The sequence below is a fragment of the Leguminivora glycinivorella genome, chromosome 16 (assembly GCF_023078275.1).
Source record: "Leguminivora glycinivorella isolate SPB_JAAS2020 chromosome 16, LegGlyc_1.1, whole genome shotgun sequence".
NCBI classification, from domain to species: Eukaryota; Metazoa; Arthropoda; class Insecta; order Lepidoptera; family Tortricidae; genus Leguminivora; species Leguminivora glycinivorella.
Window position 1 is genome coordinate 16,976,793 of NC_062986.1, and position 22,533 is coordinate 16,999,325.

Below are 22,533 nucleotides of genomic sequence, written 5' to 3' on the forward strand. Positions count from 1 at the left end.
GTCGATCGATAGTTTGCACGGTTATGTGTATTTCCAATTGTCCAGATTCCCGTCCGCGGTCGATTTACGACGGACGTCCGCGCAGTATGTTCCTAGCTGAACACACTACGCGGACGTCCGTCGTGAATCGACCGCGGACGGGAATCTGGACAATGGAAATACACATAACCGTGCAAATATCGGTCGACGGACGCGTGGACGTGGCCTTGAGCGCACGGACGAAATCTGGCTCTCTGGATGTTTTGTTCCGTGCACACTGATAGGTCGAGTCGTTTTACGACGGACGTCCGCGCCTTGAGCGCACGGACGTCCGATCGAAATCTGGCTCTCTGGATGTTTTGTTCCGTGCACACTGATAGGTCGCGGTCGTTTTACGACGGACGTCCGCGTAGTATGTTCCTAGCTTGTCCAGATTCCCGTCCGCGGTCGATTCACGACGGACGTCCGCGTAGTGTGTTCCTAGCTTAACCTAGCTTTGGTTGGGGCCTGTTGGGGCGATCAGGGCAATCCCTCAACGACAGTGTTGCCAATTGCCAATGCGTATTGACGATATATAGTGGGCCGCTTAGATCCATCCAGCCGAGGCTACTTTCTATGGAGAGGCGACGCGCGGCGTCGGGTCCGATGACAAAAGGCATATTTTCCTTTCCGTTCCACAATCAACACTAAATACTTATGATGACATACGTAGTATCTTCTTAGTAGTATGTACTTATGACGGAGCCAATTAGCTGGTGGACTACTCAGTAAGTATGCTTAAACAAAATGAGGGCTTGTAAGTTTGAATCGTGTAAGTCCCGATATTTCGTGAAAAGGAACACGACTCTTGCTGTAAGCGTAAATCTAATTGGCCCTCAATGCTACAAAGTTTTGGCAAGGGAAGTCCCGATCTTCATTTCATTTTATGTTTATGCCAAGCTGTAAACTTAAACTCACTTCGAGGCGGACTGTGAAAGTTGTGAGACTGAATCACGTCCATTTTTCTATGGTCTTTCTTCTTTATCGTGAAGTAGCGGTATTTATTATATACAAGAAGTATATTAAAAGCGTGGGCTCAAGTTATCGTATACGCTGTGTAAGGGGAATATAAAAACAATATTGGACCATGAATATGTAAGTATTTTAAACTTTCTGTGATTATTAATTATGTTTATTAAAGTATCAACGTGTAAAAGTGTAGGTATGTAGGTACATACATGCTTTGCTTATGCGCAATGTAATATTATCGGCGTAGAAGCGGATTTCTCAGAAACTTAATCGATATAATGAAACAAAGAGTCGTCTGTCTTTGTGTAGGTAGGTAGGTAACTACATTGTACCAATTAGATGACCTTTTTGATGAAACAATTGTTTTAGCTTGTTAACTATTGAAGTTGAATTCTATCTCCAGTCCGGTATGCATAACATAGTGTGTTAGCAGGAACTAGGTAGTTTTTTCTTTTCTAAAGGCCCATAGTTCACTATCATATGTTTATCATACAAATAGGAGCATAGGTTTGTATGCCTCCCTTTTTGAGGAAGTCCTGAAAAAGAACGGCATGTTGCCTATGATCATATTTCTATGATAAACGTTAGGGATACCCCCATTTGCCAGAATTTCATTTGCCATAATTTTATTTGCCATCCTATTCAACAATCATAATATTGTTTCTCATAACATCTTATGCCATAATCATTGTTTACTATATTAATCTAGTGCCAGAAACTTTGTTTCCCATAAAGTCAGTTTCCATAATGTCATTTGTCAGAATCATCGAAATCCGTAATTACCACATTCCATACCATCATTTGTCATACAAATTAGCGTCCAGAAAAGTCAATTTCCATAATGTGCTTTGGCAGAATCAAAAACTACTATAATGACAAGATTAAACGAACTTACCTGAAGTGAAGTTCAATCTTGATTATATGAAGTATTTTGTCCTGGATATAATAACATTGTAGTTATCCCGCGCCAGCGCTACAAACCTCGCGAATCGTTTATAGATGCCAAAAAGAAAAGAATTGACACGAACTGTCACCCTGACGTTTCATATAGTTTAGAGTAATCACGCACTAAATGGGAAGTGACCATGGACTCATGGTTACTCGAGGAGGGTGGGACTATCCCTATCCAGGACAAAATACTTCATATAATCAAGATTGAACTTCACTTCAGGTAAGTTCGTTTAATCTTGTCATTATATTTGTATTTTGTCCTGGATATAATAACATTGTAGATGTTTAGAGGTAATGAAATAATTTACAAAACAATTTATCTCAGAAATCCATTCAAAAAGCCCTACAATCTTGTATTCCTGACAGGCATTATGGTTGTATATAATATATATACATATATCATGGATCAAATTGTATCGAAAGTAAACTAAAAAGCAATAGCATTACTTGCTATGTGAAATATTTCAGGTAGAATTGACTCGAAGAAAACAGAGTCTGCAGGGTCTATCCTGCTATTGTAATAGGTCCTTACTAGGAGCAACCTGTGTGTGCAACCCATCTACTGAGTTAAATATCTTAACCTGTATAACAAATATTGATATCTTATATAATAGATTGGTAAATTACAGTTATCTGAAGCATCCCATGCGTTACCAAACCTTTTATTCACTGTTAAGCAGTGTCTTCATGACTTTTACCTTAGGTGTTTAATGTGAGACATGATAATTGTAATTTGTAATATGAAAAGAAATAATAGAGATAAATTAATACCTAATCATTTAGTATTAAGTAGTCTATAAAACATACATAAAAAGAAAACACGGGCATTGTGTGCTTGTTACCCTTGTCAATTATTTAATATGTTCGACATAAATGATATATATGAAGTCATAGTTATACCTTGTGTATTTATATTCCATACAAACATAGCCTCTGGGTATCACCCATTGACCTAAGAATATGAAAGGTTTTATTATTACTCTTTATATATATATAATCTTCAGAGGATATCACTGTCCTCGATAAACTTATTTTACCCTACCTACCTACCTATACCTACTAGCCATATATATGAATAAATAAATAAATATTATAGGACATATAATAATAATTCGAGACTATAAGTTTCAAAGTCTTGATTTAATTGTCAATAAGTAGACTGACCTTGTATCTGCTGTATGCAGGTACTAATCGTTGATTGTATATAATATTAATATTCTAAGATGGGAACAAAAATATTTTCCCAGTCCTGGTGCATCCTCAGGCATGTTTGGAGCTGAAAGTCCATCACCTAAACCTCTATTTAAAACCTTTGTCGCTATACGGTGACTTGAGTATTTAGACCAGATAGCCTCTGTTTGGTTTTAAAAAGCATTATTTAAAAGTCGTTAATTAATCACTTAACCAAGCAAAATAGTCCCTTACTTACAAACTATACCAAATAGTTAGTCCGTTACTTCCCAATTAATCCATTAACTTGCTAGCTTGCTACCCTAGCTAAACCTAATTCCATTGTGTTGTATTTATGTAATGTTTATATATATAAGTATATTTAAAAATATGACGTTTTAGGTATTAATCACTATTTTACTTATTTGTTCTAGTATTTCTCACAAAAAAGAAATTTATAACACAATACTAAACGAGGAGGTAATCACTAGCAGGACAGCATTATATATAGACCATATAATGTAATTATTTAGGGGCTGTGATAACTTTAACCACACTCTTATGTTGATGTTTTATGCTTATGTCTGCAGTAAGATTAATAAAGATCATAATTAGACAACAAAATGTGCATAAGCTCCTTGAGATTAGCAAATCCTATACAGATATTGTGGAAAACAGTAAATGACAATTCTCATTAAATTTAATAATTACAACTGTATACAATCCCTTCTGTTTCCAATATATTGTCATGTCTGTAAATATGTTCTACTTGAACAGACTAATAAGCTTAGGTTGGACCTTTAATCGATGACTAATAGAAAAGTATCTTAAGTAGATAAACAAAATGATCTCTTATGGATCTTATTAGGTCTAGAATTCAATTATTATTGAGATAAAATAATAAGATAATTAAATTGATTGAAGTAATCAATAAATGAAAGTAGTATATAATAATATATTGCTCATTATGACAAAAACATTTATAGGTATTAAAAAAATCAAATCCTCTTTCCTGGTCTACTATAGATAATTGGGTGGTCACTGGTCACCCACCCAAGAACTGATCTCGCCCGACAATGCTATTTTGGTGATTGAACGAGAACTGCGATAATCCACGTGCAGTGGGTGTTATCTTATCATCATATCAACTTTATCCCCCAACCGTTTAAAGTCGGTATGGTATGGAGTAGTTTCTAAAATAAATTTTGAAGTACATACCAGTTACAGTGCTATTTATTCAAAGACCTCAGGATAGTTAAGACTCTAATAATTAAAATCGAATGATTTCTGCTATATTTGGAAAACAAGTCTGTGTTTGAACCAAGATCTCAATATATATACCTATTTCATACCAACTCAATAGAGTTGACTTAGCTAAATCTTTCTAATTATCAACCTACATACTTTACTTGATCCATTGACCCATTTCTAACTTTATATGACAGCTGAATACAAAATGGTCACTATTGGCATGAGCTTGTGCTGAATCGCACCCTATGATAGCTAAAAAACATTGTGATAGGGCTCTAAACCATTGCGGGGTAGATTGTACCCTTGCCATATGAAGACATACAAGTCTAACATTTAAATGAGAGTTTGAAGCCTTGGGATTGCTAGGTATTTATAATAATTAAATATAATTTTGTATTAATATGAACATCTCACTTAACCAATTTTGTATGCTTATTCCAATGACTGATTCTGGTTGATCCCAATTCCAGTGTACCTTCTTTACCTATCCTTTTATATTTAAAACAACATATTGAATAATAATTCAAAATTTGAAAACAATAATAAAGTTTTAATCACATTTTATTGACACCTTTTTTTTTTTTTTTTTTTTTTTTTTTTGAAGTAAAAATAAATAAATCAGTAACATTACATCAACTTCACCAAAGCCAGTTGAGCTATAAGATCATAAAATTCCAATGGTCAACTGTCCATTCTAACAATTTTTATCAAAAATTGACATTTAAATATGAATCATGATACATATACTTATGTTAAAGTTAAAATATATGGAGCGAGCAGCTCCTAAGCATATTATGAGGTTAAGTTATGATTGTGACATTTATACTCTTTATGAGGGTGCCAAAATGATTTTGCAGCACTTAGACAATTTATTTTACCTTATGACATAACACTAACAGTGTATGTCCTCATATAAATATATATCAATTTGTCAAATTGTACAAAGGGATAAATATGAATATTCATCATTGTAATATGATATGAACTAGAACAGAATTTTCCAGAAATTACCTTTTTACGGTAGTATTTTATTCATTTTATTGTATTAATCAGAACGAAATTTTTGTTGTAGAGGAGTTATAAAAATTACCTATACTTATAGTAAATAATTTTCTGACTTAACTGAGCCCAATCTATACATAGATTATAGATGTTCAACATAGGACTTACTGCAGAGACCATTTTAATTGCAACTAGAATACTGTTTTATATGTAAACAGTAAGTATATGAGTATGTACTTAATTAGAATACAATAATGTTTAATGTAGCATGCTTGCCTGAGGACAAAATCTTGATCAGATTGTGCTCTAGTCTAGACATCTATAGATCTAGTACATGTTCTACATGTATATGTAAAAAATTTCTGCAATTAAACATCACTGGCTATAAGAAATTCGTTAGGTATAACTATACCATAACTGTCAGTCATCCCACGGATGAGGAGCATTTCTTGTTCCTTATTATTAGATTTCATTATTGAAAAGTTGGCACACTTGGTTGCCGAACGGGAAAGGCTACACTTGCTAAAACATTTATCCCGTGAATGAGAGTTTACATTTGCTAGCCCCACGGGCTAACAGGAACATTCTTAACTACCCATCGGTAGACTTTATGCCCTTGTAATAAGGATTACAAATGATCAGTTAACAGTCGCCAATAGTACTCTTGCAGCATTGTTGTATATTTGGTAGGCACAGCAGTAGCATGCCTAACACATTAAGTAGCCTCACAGGCATTAGCATGTCTTAACACATTCATCCCACGGATGAGAATTTATTTTTGAATATTTAGCATATCTGATTGCCCCACGGGCTAAAGTTACAATAAGAATTTTATTGGGATCCAAATATCTTCATTCCACGAATGAAGCACAATCCGCACGCGAATTGTGATGTCAGATGCGTATACAGAACTCCTTTATTATATTTGTCCAACGACAATTGACGATGAATGTATAAAAAACCTTACCAAATCTCCGTAGAGGTTAGAATGTGAGGTTAAATATAGGTACTAATTAATATATTATACCTCTATGTTTCCCCACGGGAACACTTTTAGTGAATTTGATAAGTTCATAATTCATAACTAAGGAATGTTCTTGTTAAAAATCCAATTGACAAATGTTGTAACTTGCGTTCATCACTCTCATCCCAATATTTATTACATTTCGGTTGCCATGTAAACACCGTACACCACACACATGCTGCACCGTATTTTGCACTGAATAATACCGTTTTAAACATAATTGTATTTATTAAAACTACGAAAAACTTAATAAAAACTCGAAAGCTAATAGTTTGCATCCAACCGCGTGGAGCGCGCGCGAAAAATATGAAACGTCAGGGTGACAGTTCGTGTCAATTCTTTTCTTTTTGGCATCTATAAACGATTCGCGAGGTTTGTAGCGCTGGCGCGGGATAACTACAATGTTATTATATCCAGGACAAAATACAAATATAATAGGTACTAGAAGGACTAGTGAATGAAACTGCTATCAGAAAGTAGGTTAGGTTAGTTTAGAACTGTGACCCCCTGGAAAATGAAACTGCTATCAGAAAGTAGGTTAGGTTAGAACTGTGAACCTCTGGAAAAGGAAACTGCTTGAAAAGTAGGTTATGTTAGGTTAGAACTGTGACCCCCCGGAAAATGAAAATACTATCAGACAGTAGGTTAGGTTAGAACTGCGACCCCCTGGAAAATGAAACTGCTATCAGAAAGTAGGTTAGGTTAGGTTAGAACTGTGACCCCCTGGAGAATGAAACTGCTGGAAAAGTAGGTTAGGTTAGAACTGTGACCCCTGGAAAATGAAACTGCTATCAGAAAGTAGGTTAGGTTAGGTAATAATATGGGCAACAATTAATATGGCAATAATTGCTTATGGCGTTTGAATATTCTATGAAATCATATTATTGCACTTAATAATATGGCTAACAAATAGTATGGCATTGTATGATTATGGAAGGTAATATTCGGATAAACAACGAGTATGTCATATGATTTTTATGGTAAACAAATCATTCGGGCAAATGAAATTCAGGCAAGTTAGATTCGGGCAAATGAATATTATGTTAAATGACTGTCGGGCAAACAATAGACAACCTAAACGTTAACATAATGATAGTGGACTATCGGCCTAAGCTAGAGCAGTGGTTCCCAGTAATTTTCAGTCCGCGGCACACTTGCTAGGCCTAACCCTATTCTAACTTAGCTATTCGAGATAAACAGGTAACAGGGTTAGGGCGCCGCAGTGAATTATTTGGTACAGGAACCCCTGAGCTAGAGGATAAAAACGCTTCAGGCGATTTCTTTTACACCCTAGCTACTCTTACCATTACTGACTTTATTCTTATTCCATTTTCAGTGTGGCGAAAAAACAGCAACGAGGCAAAAGCTTGAAGCTCAGCTTTTCCATAATTTTCAAAAATGCTAGTTCTACTGAAAAGTTAAGCGACATCTTCAATATTGATGACTTAGCAGAGGTACGATTTAAATTCGTATCCTCCACTGATACCTTGACCACATTTCTGTCCTTAAAGAAACATGCTTCAGCAAAGGACACTGTTGTCAAAATAGACGTTAAAAGCGAAGACCTAGGCTACACTCAACAATGGGTGTGCACTGAGCATTGGGTAGATTGGCAAGATATGGGGGTAAAACCGACTATGACGCGTGTGGATAATTATTTGGTCGCGTTCCGAATCAACATCACTCTGATTGAAGAGAAATGTTTCAACACTCCAAATATTTATGAGGATAACGACTTTACTGATTTTCATCTGAGCAGCGCCGAAGGCCGTGTGGCAGTGCACAGAGTTCTCCTCGCCACCCACAGCGAAGTGTTCAAGACAATGCTCGGCCATGAGTGGAAGGAGACCGCTGAAGGCAATATACAGGTGGAAGGAGTCACACTGCAGACCCTTAAGCATCTAAAGCAGTATATGTACTTGGGCACCTTGCCTGATGATGGCCTGCGTCAACTGCTACTGATTGCTAGATACTATCTAATTGACAATTTGAAATCAGCATGCATTTCCATGCTGGCTCGGACGGCCACCCCCGACAACTTGGAGGACCTTCTTGAGTTTGCTATAGACAACAAAATAACTGAGTTAGCTTTAGCCATTCTGCAGCTGACTCCTGATGATGTTGTAGATGGTGCTTACCAAATGAAGAAACAGGAATCTGCTAGCGGACAAAGCGGTGGGAAATAATATGTTTCACCCCGGCCAGACATATTTTAAAAATATGATTGATTCATTTATAACTATTGCTCTTCTTAATTTTTAGGTGCTTACTCATTTTGAATTCATTAATTCTTTTATATCTTTTTAACAATCATTAATTTGAGTTACCTTATAACTATAATTATTACGTAGAATTTAATTAGTATTATTACTTTTAGACCAATCCCCTTATTCATACACGTACCCTAAAGTTATCAAGCCGATAAAGTTCGTTTGAACTTTTCTATCACACCAATACGTCGGAAAGGGACAAACGAACTTTATCAGCTTGATAACTTCAGAGCACGTTTATGAATTAAGGGGGTTAAACTGTAGTAAGATTGAATGTGGCGAAAACCGCTTTGTGTGGACCGGGCTATTTCCGCAGTGCTACTTGTTACGCGGTCGGAGGTTGATCGCACGTGGCACAAAGGTATTTCATAGATGCTCATGCCAAATATACCACTCCATTTTTGTTAAAAAAATAATTAATAAAATTTAAAATTTGAACTGTTTATTTCTTTGTATATGTTCGGCCATTCAAGACGGAAGACCGTCCGCGAGAAATCAATCTCAATCAATGTATGACTTAAATCAAAAATGAATAGCTAAGTGTCATTATTAATTATTATGTTTTGTTTTATTTTAATTGACTAAGTTTAATATGTTTAGAATAATTATTTTTGTAGAAATTTATAAAATTATAATGGATCATGCTATTATGGTTTTTTCTTCAAAAAAGGCATAGAGAGGCTCCGAATGTTTGCCTGCTTTGTCGAATATTCTGTATTTGGATGAATATTGCCTACTATTTGGCCTAATACCAAATATACGTAACATCTAAAGAGAAAAAAAAATATAAAACTAGAATTTGTGGATCCCACTAGTCCGACTTAAAATGCACCAATTCATACCGAATAGTCGGTATTCAGCCGAGAGAGTGGACCGAATATCTGGTATTCGGCCAGAACCACTATTCATCTCTTGTATTAAACTAACCTCTCTTTACACCGCTACTGGCTTTCAAAATATCAATAGCAGAGAAATTTAGGTATATATTTATTTAGGTAAGAGAGTGAATACAGGAGAAATTTGTGTGTAAAGAGTGAATACGGGGATAAGTGTCTGGCCTTTTTACTCATTGTTTTTTTTTTTTCGAGTCCATAGTTTTACTACTTACTCACGATTAGTGATACGGGTCTGTATTGCTTCCCATAAATTCTAAGTCAGAACAGAATGTATCGCGCGTTTGTCCACATTTTCGGTAGTCATAATTTGGTATTTCTCAGAAACGCGTTACTTTTCAGGATTGCCATACAACAAACCTAACCTATCTATGGATGACTATGACTAACGGAAACCCTGAAAAGTTTTTTTAAATTATAAATGGGCTTAATCTTGACCACAGATTAGCCAAAGGTAAAGACGTGGCCTACGATGGAGTGAGCTCGCCCAGAAGATGCCTGTTCACCCTTGGAAGGTTGGTTGCTGTTTCAGAATTACGATCAATGATAATCTGGCAATCATTAGGTACAGTTAGCTGCAAAATTGCATGGGGAAATTATGAATGAATTCATTGATAAATTCGCCATGCACTTTTGCAGCTGATAGTACATTATGACTTTCAATCATTATAGCTAGGAACAAATTATGAGACGCGTCCATGGACGCGCGTTCACTGCCGCGATCTAGATAATTAATATACCTACACTGAATAGCATACGTGCATACAATGCACGAAATAAAGCATCAGATAATTATAAGAAAAACATGGACAGAAGTTATTTTTAAATCCAATTTCTATTTAATAAGTCAGGTAGAAATATATAAAGTAACCAAGTTGACCGTGACGTCACTCAATTCGATTTGTTATAAATTCCATATTAGCAAGTCATTCAAATTCGTTTTGACAGTTCTTAAAAAGAAGCTGATTTGACTAGGAGGCAAGTAGCCTATTGTGCAAACCAAACTATCGGGCGAAAGCCGTGGACGTGGCCTTGAGGCACGGACGTCCGTTTGTCCTCTGGATGTTTTAAGACTGCGCACACTTATCAGTCGAGGTCATCAGCCGCGTCCGCGTGACGCATCCCATAATTTGTTCCTAGCTTAAGTCTAACAACGGAACCCGGTGGTAAAAGTGTGAACTCTGAATAAACACTGATAATTGCTTAAACAGGCCACGCGAATTGATGAAGTAACTTATAGTAAACGAATATAAAAGCCATTTTTGTGCTTATTTTTTTAATATTAAATGGAAGGCAATTGCAATGGTCATTTTATAATATATTAAACAGTTTTACTTGATGACAGACGAGGCACCGGAATGTAGAATTCTGAAACAAAATGTTAATATTGAATTTCAGTCAACTAGAATATAGAGAATTAGCTTTTGCCCGCGGCTTCGCTCGCGTTAGAAAGAGACAAATAGTAGCCTGTGTCACTCTCCATTCCTTCAACTATCTCCACTTAAAAAATCACGTCAATTCGTCGCTCCGTTTTGCCGTGAAAGACGGACAAACAAACAGACACACGCTTTCCCATTTATAATATTAGTATGGACTACAGATGGGCCGAATATTCGGTAAATATTCAGTATTCGGCATATTCGGCAAGTTTTTCAATGTTCGTATTCGGCCAAATAGTTCGGTTACATTGCCGAATATTTACCGAATAAACAAAGTAAATAAATACCGTAAGTCGTTTCGTTTTTTATCGGATAATGACATCCTATTTCAGCATTTTAAGGAACCACCAAAGGGAAATAAAATACGTTAAAATATACATACAAAAAGTGAAAATAACGTAGTTTAATTAACAAAAACCAAAATCTTCTGCACTAAATTTAATTTATTTATTATTTATTTGAAAAATGTCAAAAAAAAAAGCCTTAACTAAAAATTATTACAATTATTGCACTAAATTATAATAGGAACAATAAAAGCCTTAGTAGTCTTAGTACCCATTACCAATCATAGAAAAGATTTTAACTCCAAGCCAGGATTTATTAAATATGGCGGAACCGAATATTCGGCCGAATGTTCGGTTCGGTAACAGCTGAACCGAATGTTCGGCCGAATATTCGTATTCGGCCCATCTCTAGATGGACTAGCATTTGCGTTACCATGTCATTGCAGACGGTACATTTGAGGCTTACAGCAGCTATTGCAGGTGCGCGCGCAGGGTGAGCGCGGGCGCGGTGTCGGCTGCGGCCTGGCGCGCGAGCTGCGCGCGCTGCCAGCCCGCGCCGCCGCCGCCCGACAGCGCGGCCGACACCGCGCACGCGCGCCAGCGGCACGAGTACGTCAGACGATCTGGAAACGAGACACTAGGGTTGCAAATAGAAAAAAAACAATTTTTTTTTTCAGAATTATGAAAAAAAAAAACAAGCACCATGTTTTTTTTTCTAAATATGTTTTATTTTCAGATGATCAAGTAATACGACAATAACGGTTTTTCGGGATTAGTAACGTTTCAATAATAATAAAGTATATTTTAATTCGATAAACATTCAGTATGCAAACGTTTATTGGGGAATCCCCGATGCGGCGTGGAGCGTGGAGAGGCGGTGGTGTTGCCAACAGTAAATAGCGACAACTACTAACTATAGATTGTGTAAAAGTTACTTTTATAAAACCAGAAATTAAAGTTATTAAATTAAATTCGTTTCATAGTTAACATAAAGTCTAAAAAACCGTATAAAAGTTTTTAACTGTTTTGAAATTTCGTCATTTAGAAAAAAACATACTCCAGAAAAACTGTTTTTTTTTCACGGTTTTTTTTCAAGCCAGAAAAAAAACCGTTTTTTGCAACCCTTCGAGATACCGACATTAAATATACTGTAGAGTTTGGGCGAAAATAGGAGTGCTGTCGACTGTTTTCCTCGGTTTTTGGAGCTAAGGAACTATACACACAGCCAAAGAGGATCGAGTATTATAGAGAGTTACTGTCAAAGTAAAATGTGTAATCACAGTGCATAGACTATCTCTCGACACGAGCTTCAAACTTTTGTCAACAAACCTCAGTTTTGACAATTTGGCCCATATTGTTAGATTGATATGTGTTAAAATGTCAAATATTAATATTAGCGCCATCTAGCTGAGCGTTCCCCAAAGGCGTAACGCCATCTAGGCCACCGTACCTTTTTCTCTATGGCTTTGAGGTACGTTTTTTGTTAGACTTTATCCGTCTATACGGAGTTACATATGTCTTTGTTTACTTACCATTCTTGGGAGCAGTTTCGGCCATTTCGTCGTCGAACCGCACTGATACCGTGACGCGGCCGTCCTCGTATTCTGTACGCGGCACTACAGCTTCTAGAGAAGTACACGTCAGCCCCTCGCCGGCCTCGAGCCGCCAACTCACTCGCCCCAAACTTGCGCCCTCTGCCGAATAAAATATTTTTCACCACACCAACTGGTAAAGGCAGATAGCAAAATTGCATTTTATCCACAAGGGGGCAAAGTAATTTCCTAATTTCATACAAATTTTAACTCGATGTCTTAATCTGGCTGCTAGATTTTACCTATAAATAATGAGTTTGAATCATAAATATTGAATAAATTGATGGATTTCATTTACTTTGAAGTTTTATAGTCAGTATTTTGTGCGTGTTGGTGTGGTGAAAAATTTTGTATTTCACTCGGAGGCAAAGTTTGTTTAACCTCGAAGTCCTCGCTAAGCTCGCGATTCAATATTGGAATCTTTCGCTTGCTCGGGTATCAATATTGGCACGTGCGGTTAAACAACTACTTTGCCCCCTTGTAAAACAAATAACTAATAATGATACCTACAGATTATAACGGATATTGCAGTAAAATAGTACATTGCGAATTTGCGATGCAAGTGCGGAAAAAAGGAAGTCCTAAACGAGTGGCGATAAATTAAAACACGAACGAAGAGATGTTTTAAATCGACACGACTGACACGAGTCCCGAACTTCCCTTTCATACGTGTATTGTACGACTTTTTCAGGTGAACCACAACATTTTTCATTGCACCAACATGAGGAAAATATTAACTGTATAACATCAAACTAAATCAAAACATCAATTTATTTAACATTTATGATTAAAAAAATCATCATTTGTGAGTGTGCACGGGAAAACGTCCCTATTAATACTATTATAGAACACGTTAATATGTTAACAACAAGGAACAGAATCCCAGAGTAAGCTGAAGAAGGAAGGAAGACATTGCCTTTCCGATCTGTGGACTGTGGGTGAGGGTGGACTCAAAACAATTTTGTGGTACCTACCTTCTCTAGCCAGGTAGACCATGTGCCAATCGTGCTCGACTTTTCTAAACACGTCTTGCACTTCGTAAACACCGGCTTCCCACGTGTTTATCTGCTCGACCAGCTTACCGTCCAACAGTATCTGCAATTATATAAAATTCATACTAATACCAAAGACTTATATAACTCCGTATAGACCGATAAAGTCTAAGAAAGAAACGTACCTCAAAACCATACAGAAGAAGGTACGGAGAGCTAGATGGCGATACACCTTTGGGGTACGCTCGGCTAGATGGCGCTAATATTAATATTTGACATTTTAACACATATCAAGCTAATGAAGTGTGCGGTGTAGCGACACTTGGGCTGCATCGAGCAGGTGGCTACTGCTCGAGCAGCCCCACTGACAGGGTCGCCATGAAGTGTGCGGCGTTGGAGGCGTTACGGGAGAGTAGTAAAAGACGTGACTGTCCAGTATAGAATCCTTTATTGAAGTAAAATGGTTTCCCTTATATACTATGTTAGTTCTTTGTTCATGTGCAGTCATGTGTAAGATTAACCTTGACATAGTTTAATAGAAAATAGAATAATAATTAAAGGAATATAATATCAAGTTACAGGTATATCGGATTACAGATGCAGGTGCATTACAAGGTTATTGGAAATGTACTATGTAGGCCAAGGTTAGCTGATGCAACCTACATACCTATCCTTCATGGGTGGTCTAAGTACGTATGTGTGTGTGTACCTACACCTCACTAAGAATATGGGCCAAATTGTCAAAACGGAGGTTAAAAAGTTTTAAGCCTGTGTCGAGAGATGGCAGTCTATGCACTGTGATTACACGTTTTACTTTGACAGTAATTCTCTATAATACTCGATCCTCTTTGCTAATACTCATTATAAATGGGAGTTTGTATGGAGCGCTCCGCAATTTTATAATTTTACGCGAGCGAAGCCACGCAAAAGCTAGTACCTAGAATAGAATTCGTGAACACAGGCAAGAAAAAATACACATTATAACAAAACAGAAAGGAATGAAGTGCCACGAAATGGCCTCATCTCAGGGTGTTGCTGGTGACTTCGAGCGCTGGGGGCCGATTTTTAGTCTCACGGCGTTCGAATTCAGAAAATTGTCACTGAAAATAATAGGCAATTCACAGTTTTCAACCGGTATTTTAGTGACAGTGAGACTCAAAAATCGGCCCCCTGATCCGCCGATGAGACCATCAAGTGAGAAAAAAAACATTGTGAATATTGTGATACAAGTGCCAAGAGTGGCGTAGTGTTATTGTGGGAGAAGTGGTTGACATATTGTCATGCTTGGACAAATTTGTGCGACATGGTGAATGAGGATCATGATCTAACTATATTGCGTTGCGATATTAAATAAGTTTTCTAAAACAATTGCCACGAGGCGCCCGCTAGCCCTTATCGAACGCGGATCGTATTCTGTACACGATCCTGTAGCTTATAATAATACTAGCTTTTGCCCACAGCTTCACTCACGTTAGAAAGAGACAAAAAGTAGCCTATGTCAGTCTCCATCCCTTCAACTATCTCCACTTAAAAAATCACGTCAATTCGTCGCTCCGTTTGGCCGTGAAAGACGGACAAACAAAAAGACACACACACTTTCCCATTTATAATGTTGGTATGGATGCATTCAATCGTCAGCATATGAGACCTAAACTGATGGACTACTTACAGTAGATCTCCAAAAATCCTGCACTATTTACAAAAAAAAACAACTGTTTTATATACCCCAGATAACTCGATGGCAGAATTTCAACTAACCTCGTACTTGTCGAGAGCGCAGTAATACTTGATTTCATAATGCCTTTGCTCGTGAGTTTGAACGTGTATTCCCTGCCTCCCCGAGCTGAGTTCGCCACGCCCGCTCGATCGATATTCGCTAAGTTCTAAAGCAATCGCCTCACGGAGTCTGGCAGCCATAATCGACCGCGGATCGTATTCTGTACACGATCCTGTAGGTGTAGCTTATAATAATTAAATATGCATTCAATCGTCAGCTGATGAGACCTAAACTCACCACTGCACTACTAAAGAAGTACCCGTAAACCCGTATTCTTCTTCAGATATTACCTCAAAAAAAAAAAAAAAAAGGAATATTGACTAAATGGCAGAATTTCAACTAACCTCGTACTTGTCTAGGGCGCAGTAATACTTGATCTCATAAGTGCCTTTGCTCGCGAGTTTGAACGTGTATTTCCCCGCCTCCCCGCGCTGAGTTCGCCACGCCCGCTCGCCCGATATTCGCCCGTGGGACTCATATTCGCTCGGTTTTCTGTAACAACGCAAGATGTCGCCATTTCAACCGCTACAGCAGACCAACTTTCAGGTACAGAGCAGGGATGTAACGGATGTGTTTTTAACCTATGAAATAAAACTATGGAAACGGATTAAATCGCGTATAATGAATTTACAATTCATCCCGACGTTTCGAACACTTTACAGCGTTCGTGGTCAACGGGTGACTGAGGAAAAATTACAATGTGCAAAAGCTACCCACATACAAGAAATATTCACGAACCATGACCATAAATAATATAGATTTCTAAGGCAGGTTCACACACTATATATAAAGCTAGTTATAAAATATTAAAAAATATTACCATTACTATGTTAAAAAACAATTAATCAATTAATCTACACAAAATTGACAAAAACAAACTGCAAATGTCCAACACCATACAACACAAATGTCTCACAGTCTTTGCAGTGCTTGTTCCATTATCAGATGTACTACTGGATCCCAAGCCGGTGGTAAAGTAAAGCCATCTTCTCTATTAAAGTTTGGATATTAGTTTCCATAGTTTATTTCATGAGTAACTATCGCGGTAACCGAAGATAATATATTATTACCTTTCAACCATAAGTTGTACCAATTCTTGCAGCGTGCGGCGCGCGAGGCACTGTCTTCTAGCAGGCGACACTTGTTTTTGCCTGTGTTCGCGGAGGGAGAGGATTGTTGATAGTAATTCTTGCTCGCTGCATTGGTTCCGACGGGTGAGCACCTGGAAAAATTAAGTAAACGTAATGGGGTTATTCTGTACTGAAAAATTTATAAAAGCCTCCAATTGTCTGTGATCTAGTGTCATGAAACAGAAAATTAAGTCTGAGAAAAGAAAAGTTTCTTACAAGGTTACAACTATTTAAATAATCTGAAGATAGTATGAAAATATCTATTTTATTTGATCAATATACAAAAAAATATGTATAACAAAACATATGGGTGAATCAACTTTTCTTTGCCAGCAAAATTTCGCATACTTCGACTACATGTGGTCAGAAAATTTAATTGGGATTTAGTCTAATTAATGTATACTTATTATATTAAAGACAAATATACTAGCTACGCAATACAACATGTAACATAGGATTTCCTATTTTATAACTTTGTTTCGAGCAGTGACCAAGTGGACATAGCTGTCCCTCACTTTTGTATGAAAAAAGTGTCTCTTCCACTGGGTCACATATTGTTTTAATTAAAAATGAATCGTTTTTAAATTTTTCCGTAATTAGTATACGTGAAATAAGGATCTTTATTCACGATGGTAAGGTTAAAAATCACAAAAGTAGACCTAATAATAAGTAAGGGTAATTCTTGCAAAAAGCAAGAAAAAGTTGATTCACCCATATACAAGAATATCTGTAGATAGATAGAATGCATAATTCATAGATGATGTAGATGGATGTATGAATTATGATGTATTAATAAATAGTATGTATGTAAATATCTGTTTTATTTGATCAATTTACAATAACATATGTATAACAAAACATATACAAGAATATCTATAGGTAGATAGAATGTATAATTCGTAGATGATGTAGATGGGTTCGTAGATGGATGTAGGATGTATTCGTAGATAAAGTTGTATACATAAATAATGCAACAAAATAACAATATACCTTCCATACATTTTTTTTTACATACAAAATTGATATGTTGTATCAAAGTTGATATATATCCGATATATACCACAAATATCCGATATTTTGATATTTCTTATAAATATCGGTTATTTTCAAACCCTGTTTTGTTTTCAGCTCACCTCTTTATGGTCCATAGTGTATCGCCAAGTGACATCTTGCAGGTCATCCCTTGACACAGCGATGATATATGACAGTTTCTTGCCCCACCCGTGGCAGTACATGAGAGGCGTGTTAAGTTTGCCCTCACACGGGTCTACGTGAAGCCATTGGTTTGATTCTACGTCGAAAATCTGAAATAAATAGTTAGCTTAGCTTATTTTCTATGTATAGAACAAAATATTTTCGATACAAACATTTTTTTTTATTTAGTTTTAAAGTAAAAAACCGGCCAAGAGCTTGTCGGGCCACGCTCAGTGTAGGGTTCCGTAGTTTTCCGTATTTTTCTCAAAAACTACTAAACCTACCAAGTTAAAAAAAAATTCTCCTAGAAAGTCTTTATAAAGTTCTACTTTTGTGATTTTTTTCATATTTTTTAAACATATGGTTCAAAAGTTAGAGGGGGAGGGACGCACTTTTTTTTCCTTTAGGAGCGATTATTTCCGAAAATATTAATATTATCAAAAACCGATCTTAGTAAACCCTTATTCATTTTTAAATACCTATCCAACAATATATCACATGTAGGGGTTGGAATGAAAAAAAATATCAGCCCCCACTTTACATGTAGTGGGGTACCCTAATAAAACATTTTTTTCCATTTTTTATTTTTGCACTTTGTTGGCGTGATTAATATACATATTGGTACGAAATTTCAGCTTTCTAGTGCTAACGGTTACTGAGATTATCCGCGGACGGACGGACGGACGGACAGACAGACATGGCGAAACTATAAGGGTTCCTAGTTGACTACGGTACGGAACCCTAAAAAGTGGACACGATCTCGAGTGGATGACCTATATGATTTTTTCCCGATATCAAACAAGGACTGTGGTATCATAATATCATAAACGTATTGCATCTCATACGGTGGAACTTGACACATCAGAGTGAAATAGTTGGGCCTTTTTGTGCGGTTTTAATTTTATACCGGCCTTTACTTGTGTAGAGTTTTTTTTGTTTTTTAATTAGCCTTAAGTTAATAAGATTCTTAGCTCACCCGTATCTCGTCTCATACGACAGAGTTCGACACATCAGAGTAAAACAGTTGGCCCCCTCTGTCTTTTTTTGTGTCAACTTTTATTCAAGTTATTATGATTCTTACCTATTAGTATTACCTAGTAGTATCATTCACATATCTCGTCCCAGAGCTCGATACATGAGGGTAAAACAGTTAACCCACTCCCCAGACGGGCTTTTCTTGTGTCAAGTTTTATTCTCTAGCCTCAATAAATTCTTACCTCACACCAAACATGGTCAGTAGTATATACACGTATCTCGTCTCATAGGAAAGAGCTCGACACATCAGGGTAAAACAGTTGGCCCACTCCCCACAGCCTCTTCTGGTACCAAGTTTTTACTATATAGTGAAAAGTATGTGAGGTATTTGGGCACTAAGAGAGAGCATATCTATTCTATTCTTCTCTTCTATCTCGTCTCATAGGACAGAGCTCGACACATCATTGTAAAAAAGTTGGCCCACTTCCCACAGCGGCCTTTTCTTGTGTCAATGTTTATTCAAGTCAATAAGATTCTCACCTCGCACCAAACATGATCAGTAGTATCGTACACGTATCTCGTCTCATAGGACAGCGCTCGACACATCAGAGTAAAACAGTTGGCCCACTCCCCACAGCGGCCTCTTCTGGTGCGGAGTAGGGTGAGTGGGTCATTGTGGCGGGGAAAGTGGGTTTCTGTGTGACAGGATTGGCAGGAGTAGATCTGAAACAGTTGGGAAGTTATTCGGTTGCTATAGAGGGTGGAAATCTTTATGCTGGCTCATTTTACTTAAAGACATTCCTTTATTTTTAAAAAGAAACAAAACTACATTCAAAGATTTTCTAAAATTCAATTTATGTAAAAATTAATCATTTGTGTTATTAACTATTAATGTTTATGTTTATCATGAATAAATGTCTTGTATTGTATTGTATTGTATAGTATAGTACCTCAACATTGCATGTTTCACCGCCTACGCGCATAGACTGCGTGCGCACTAAGCCGGTCTGTCCGTCGCAAGCGCTGCAGGGTGGCTTGTCCACCCACGAGAAGAATTTGTACTTGAACCAGCCCAGCAGTTCTAGCAGCAGTGCCACGTCGAATGAGAGGTCGTAGTCTTTGGTTTCACCTGTAGGAATATTTTTGGATTTTAATTGGCTCAGCATTGAGACACCATATTACTCTTGGGCTAGTTTCACGCGGACCGAACCGATATTAGTTTTACTCTCCATACACACTTGTCAGAACGTGACAGGTATGGTGATTATTAGACAATGCCATGTTGCTACACTCACTTCCGCCTGATATATGTAATAGGCTAGTTTTCTATACTTAAAATAAAATATTTTATGCAGTGCACGAAATAAAGCACCACATAATTAGACGAAAAATATGAACAGCAGTTACTTTTAAACATAATTTCTGAAATGAAATAATTATTTTCAAAGAAGGCATATCACAATGCGCATATGAACGTCAAATAAAGCTACGCCGGCTCTAACCCTACGCCTCAGCCTCGAGAAGATTTCAGTCCCCCCTCGGTTGGAGGGGGATATCAACTATGGGACCGGCAAGAAACTCAGCGGGTCACTTCTTTTCAAAACATTACATCTTATAATTTAAAATGCATTAAAAAACAAGATACAATTTAAAAAGAAAAAGTATTTATAAAAAAAAATATTAACAGACTAGGTACCTACTCTATGGAAATTAATTTCAATAAATTATACGAAGTACAAAGCTACTATGATTAATAATTTATTTAATAAGTCAAAGAGAAAGATATAAAGTAAATGAATCGTTCTGACAGTTCTTAAAAAGAAGCTGATTTGACTAGTAGGAAACTAGCCTATTGTATATTGTTTACTGTTAACAGTTAAATAAATAAACAAAACTGACTTACCAGTTTTAATTTTCTTCTGCTGCTCTCGGACGCGGTCAAGGGCCATCAGCTGCAGAGTCACCAGCGGTATCTGTTCCCGAGCAAGTTCCTGGAGTTCCTCGCTCTCATACTGGATCATGTTGTTGAACAATGTCTCAATGTTTCGCAGAAACGGGTTCTTGGTTGTCTGTGGTAAAATTTTAAACCTTAAATTGGTTTTCATTTCTTTTGCATTGTCTTGTAATTGATGTATCACTAAAGAATGGAGGACTTTAGAAGAGGCCTATGACAAGTGCTGATGTAAATAATAAATTATGCACTTAGAAGGTAAAACTTCAATAATAAAGGCTACTTTTATTTATCCTTATGAGACCTATATACTTAACATTATAAAGTGCACTGCATTATCTACATCTTATAATAAGATTATAAAATACTAGATTTTGCCCGCGGCTGCACTCGCATTAAATTCGAAACTTGCAGAATGCACCATACAAACCTCCACCTCCTATTTTACGGAAGTGGGGGGATCTCATAAGGATAAACTAGAGTAAAATAAAAGTATATATATACATTTACCACAGAGACAGTTACATGTTGAACAAATAGAATAATTTACTGTGTAAGCTGAGGTAACCACAGATCAATTATATCAATTAAAAGATAATCAAAGGAAATACGTCAATAATTAAACAATTTTTATCCATTTATGAACTTGCAGTTGGATTTATGTGGTCTGGAAAGACCTATGTGAACTTCAAGCAATTAAGGGGCATCAGATTTCACAGATGATGACTTTGGGACGCTGAGAAACTTACCAGTACATTTGATGGTGCAAATTTAACTTTTTTCGGTTGCAAACTGTGGTTAGAGCGTATAGGGCGCGACCGGACGCGGCTGAGGGAACCACAACAGAAGTAAATCTTTCGCTCTATGGCTGCCTGGGCTATCCGCAACTTACTCAATGTTTCTTCTTTCGGGTACACATACTCATTGCCATTCTGAAATATAGAAAAAAAGTATAATTTATCTAAGTTTGTAGTAAATAGAGATTTAATGAAAGAAGATAATCATAAATGTTGAGCATAATAAATAAAATAAAAATAAAAAAGCCTTTTATTCTCATTGCATTATTACAATTTTTTTAACATTAATTTTTATTTAATTATGCTGGTGCATTAGACCCTTTTTGGGTGAAGGCCTCCTCCATCGATTATACATAATACAGGATTGAGCATAATACAGGTATTTAACTTTTTGCAACTGAATTCTCTGTACAACTCACCGCACGAAATCCAACATATTTAAGGTAATCTGTGAATGCCTCGGAATGTAAAACTTTCTTTAAAACCTCGCTTTTCAACGTCCTTAGCTCGTAATCGTGAGGATTCTCCAAAATCTGATATATCACATTAAGAAGTTCATACAGAATTTTACTGAAGCTGTCTACACCCCCCAAGCTTTGTTCCACCAAGGCCAGGCGGGCTATATCTTCCATTTTGTCTGTATTTAGTTCTATGAGTGTTGCGGATGGATTTTTATTTGTTATCAATATGTTGACTAACTCATTTCGCAGTCGTTTACAGCTGTACTTGTCAATTTATGACTTGTCATTTCGCTGTCAATGTCAAATAAATAAAAAAAGTGCTTCGTTCTGAAATTATACTGAACTTAAAAATTATAATGCAGATTTAATTTATATAATTTAAAAAAACAGGTT

General features: G+C 36.7%; 2 protein-coding genes across 7 annotated transcripts; one reads left to right on the forward strand and one right to left on the reverse strand.

The window, feature by feature from the left end:
- The first annotated feature begins 924 nt into the window (after nucleotides 1–924).
- Nucleotides 925–9,296, forward strand: LOC125234826. The gene is made up of 2 exons (XM_048141235.1): nucleotides 925–1,113; nucleotides 7,722–9,296. Exons 1-2 carry the CDS (start codon nucleotides 1,106–1,108, stop codon nucleotides 8,569–8,571), a joined length of 858 nt encoding a protein of 285 aa, XP_047997192.1. The 5' UTR covers nucleotides 925–1,105; the 3' UTR covers nucleotides 8,572–9,296.
- A 1,511-nt stretch (nucleotides 9,297–10,807) lies between these two features.
- LOC125234988 (peptide-N(4)-(N-acetyl-beta-glucosaminyl)asparagine amidase) lies at nucleotides 10,808–22,399 on the reverse strand. 6 transcript variants are annotated; one of them, XM_048141428.1, is made up of 13 exons: nucleotides 22,099–22,399; nucleotides 21,632–21,814; nucleotides 20,835–21,000; nucleotides 19,882–20,060; nucleotides 19,472–19,654; nucleotides 17,896–18,066; nucleotides 16,703–16,854; nucleotides 15,977–16,124; nucleotides 13,838–13,958; nucleotides 12,804–12,965; nucleotides 11,870–11,894; nucleotides 11,738–11,761; nucleotides 10,808–10,916 (listed from the first exon to the last, which is right to left on the reverse strand). In XM_048141428.1, exons 1-12 carry the CDS (start codon nucleotides 22,309–22,311, stop codon nucleotides 11,743–11,745), a joined length of 1,722 nt encoding a protein of 573 aa, XP_047997385.1. In that variant the 5' UTR covers nucleotides 22,312–22,399; the 3' UTR covers nucleotides 10,808–10,916; nucleotides 11,738–11,742. The 6 variants fall into 6 exon arrangements, with proteins under 6 accessions (XP_047997385.1, XP_047997387.1, XP_047997386.1 ...); XM_048141430.1 differs by having other exon boundaries at nucleotides 11,725–11,761; XM_048141429.1 differs by having other exon boundaries at nucleotides 11,705–11,761.
- Nucleotides 22,400–22,533: the final 134 nt, after the last annotated feature.

Excerpts from the sequence above, each read along its gene's own strand:
- LOC125234988 (XM_048141424.1), bottom strand. The coding sequence starts at position 22,311 with ATGGAAGATATAGCCCGCCTGGCCTTGGTGGAACAAAGCTTGGGGGGT. Across the intron at positions 20,061-20,834 it reads GCAGAAGAAAATTAAAACTG|GTGAAACCAAAGACTACGAC; the intron begins GTAAGTCAGTTT and ends ATATTCCTACAG. Across the intron at positions 16,855-17,895 it reads ACACTATGGACCATAAAGAG|GTGCTCACCCGTCGGAACCA; the intron begins GTGAGCTGAAAA and ends TAATTTTTCCAG.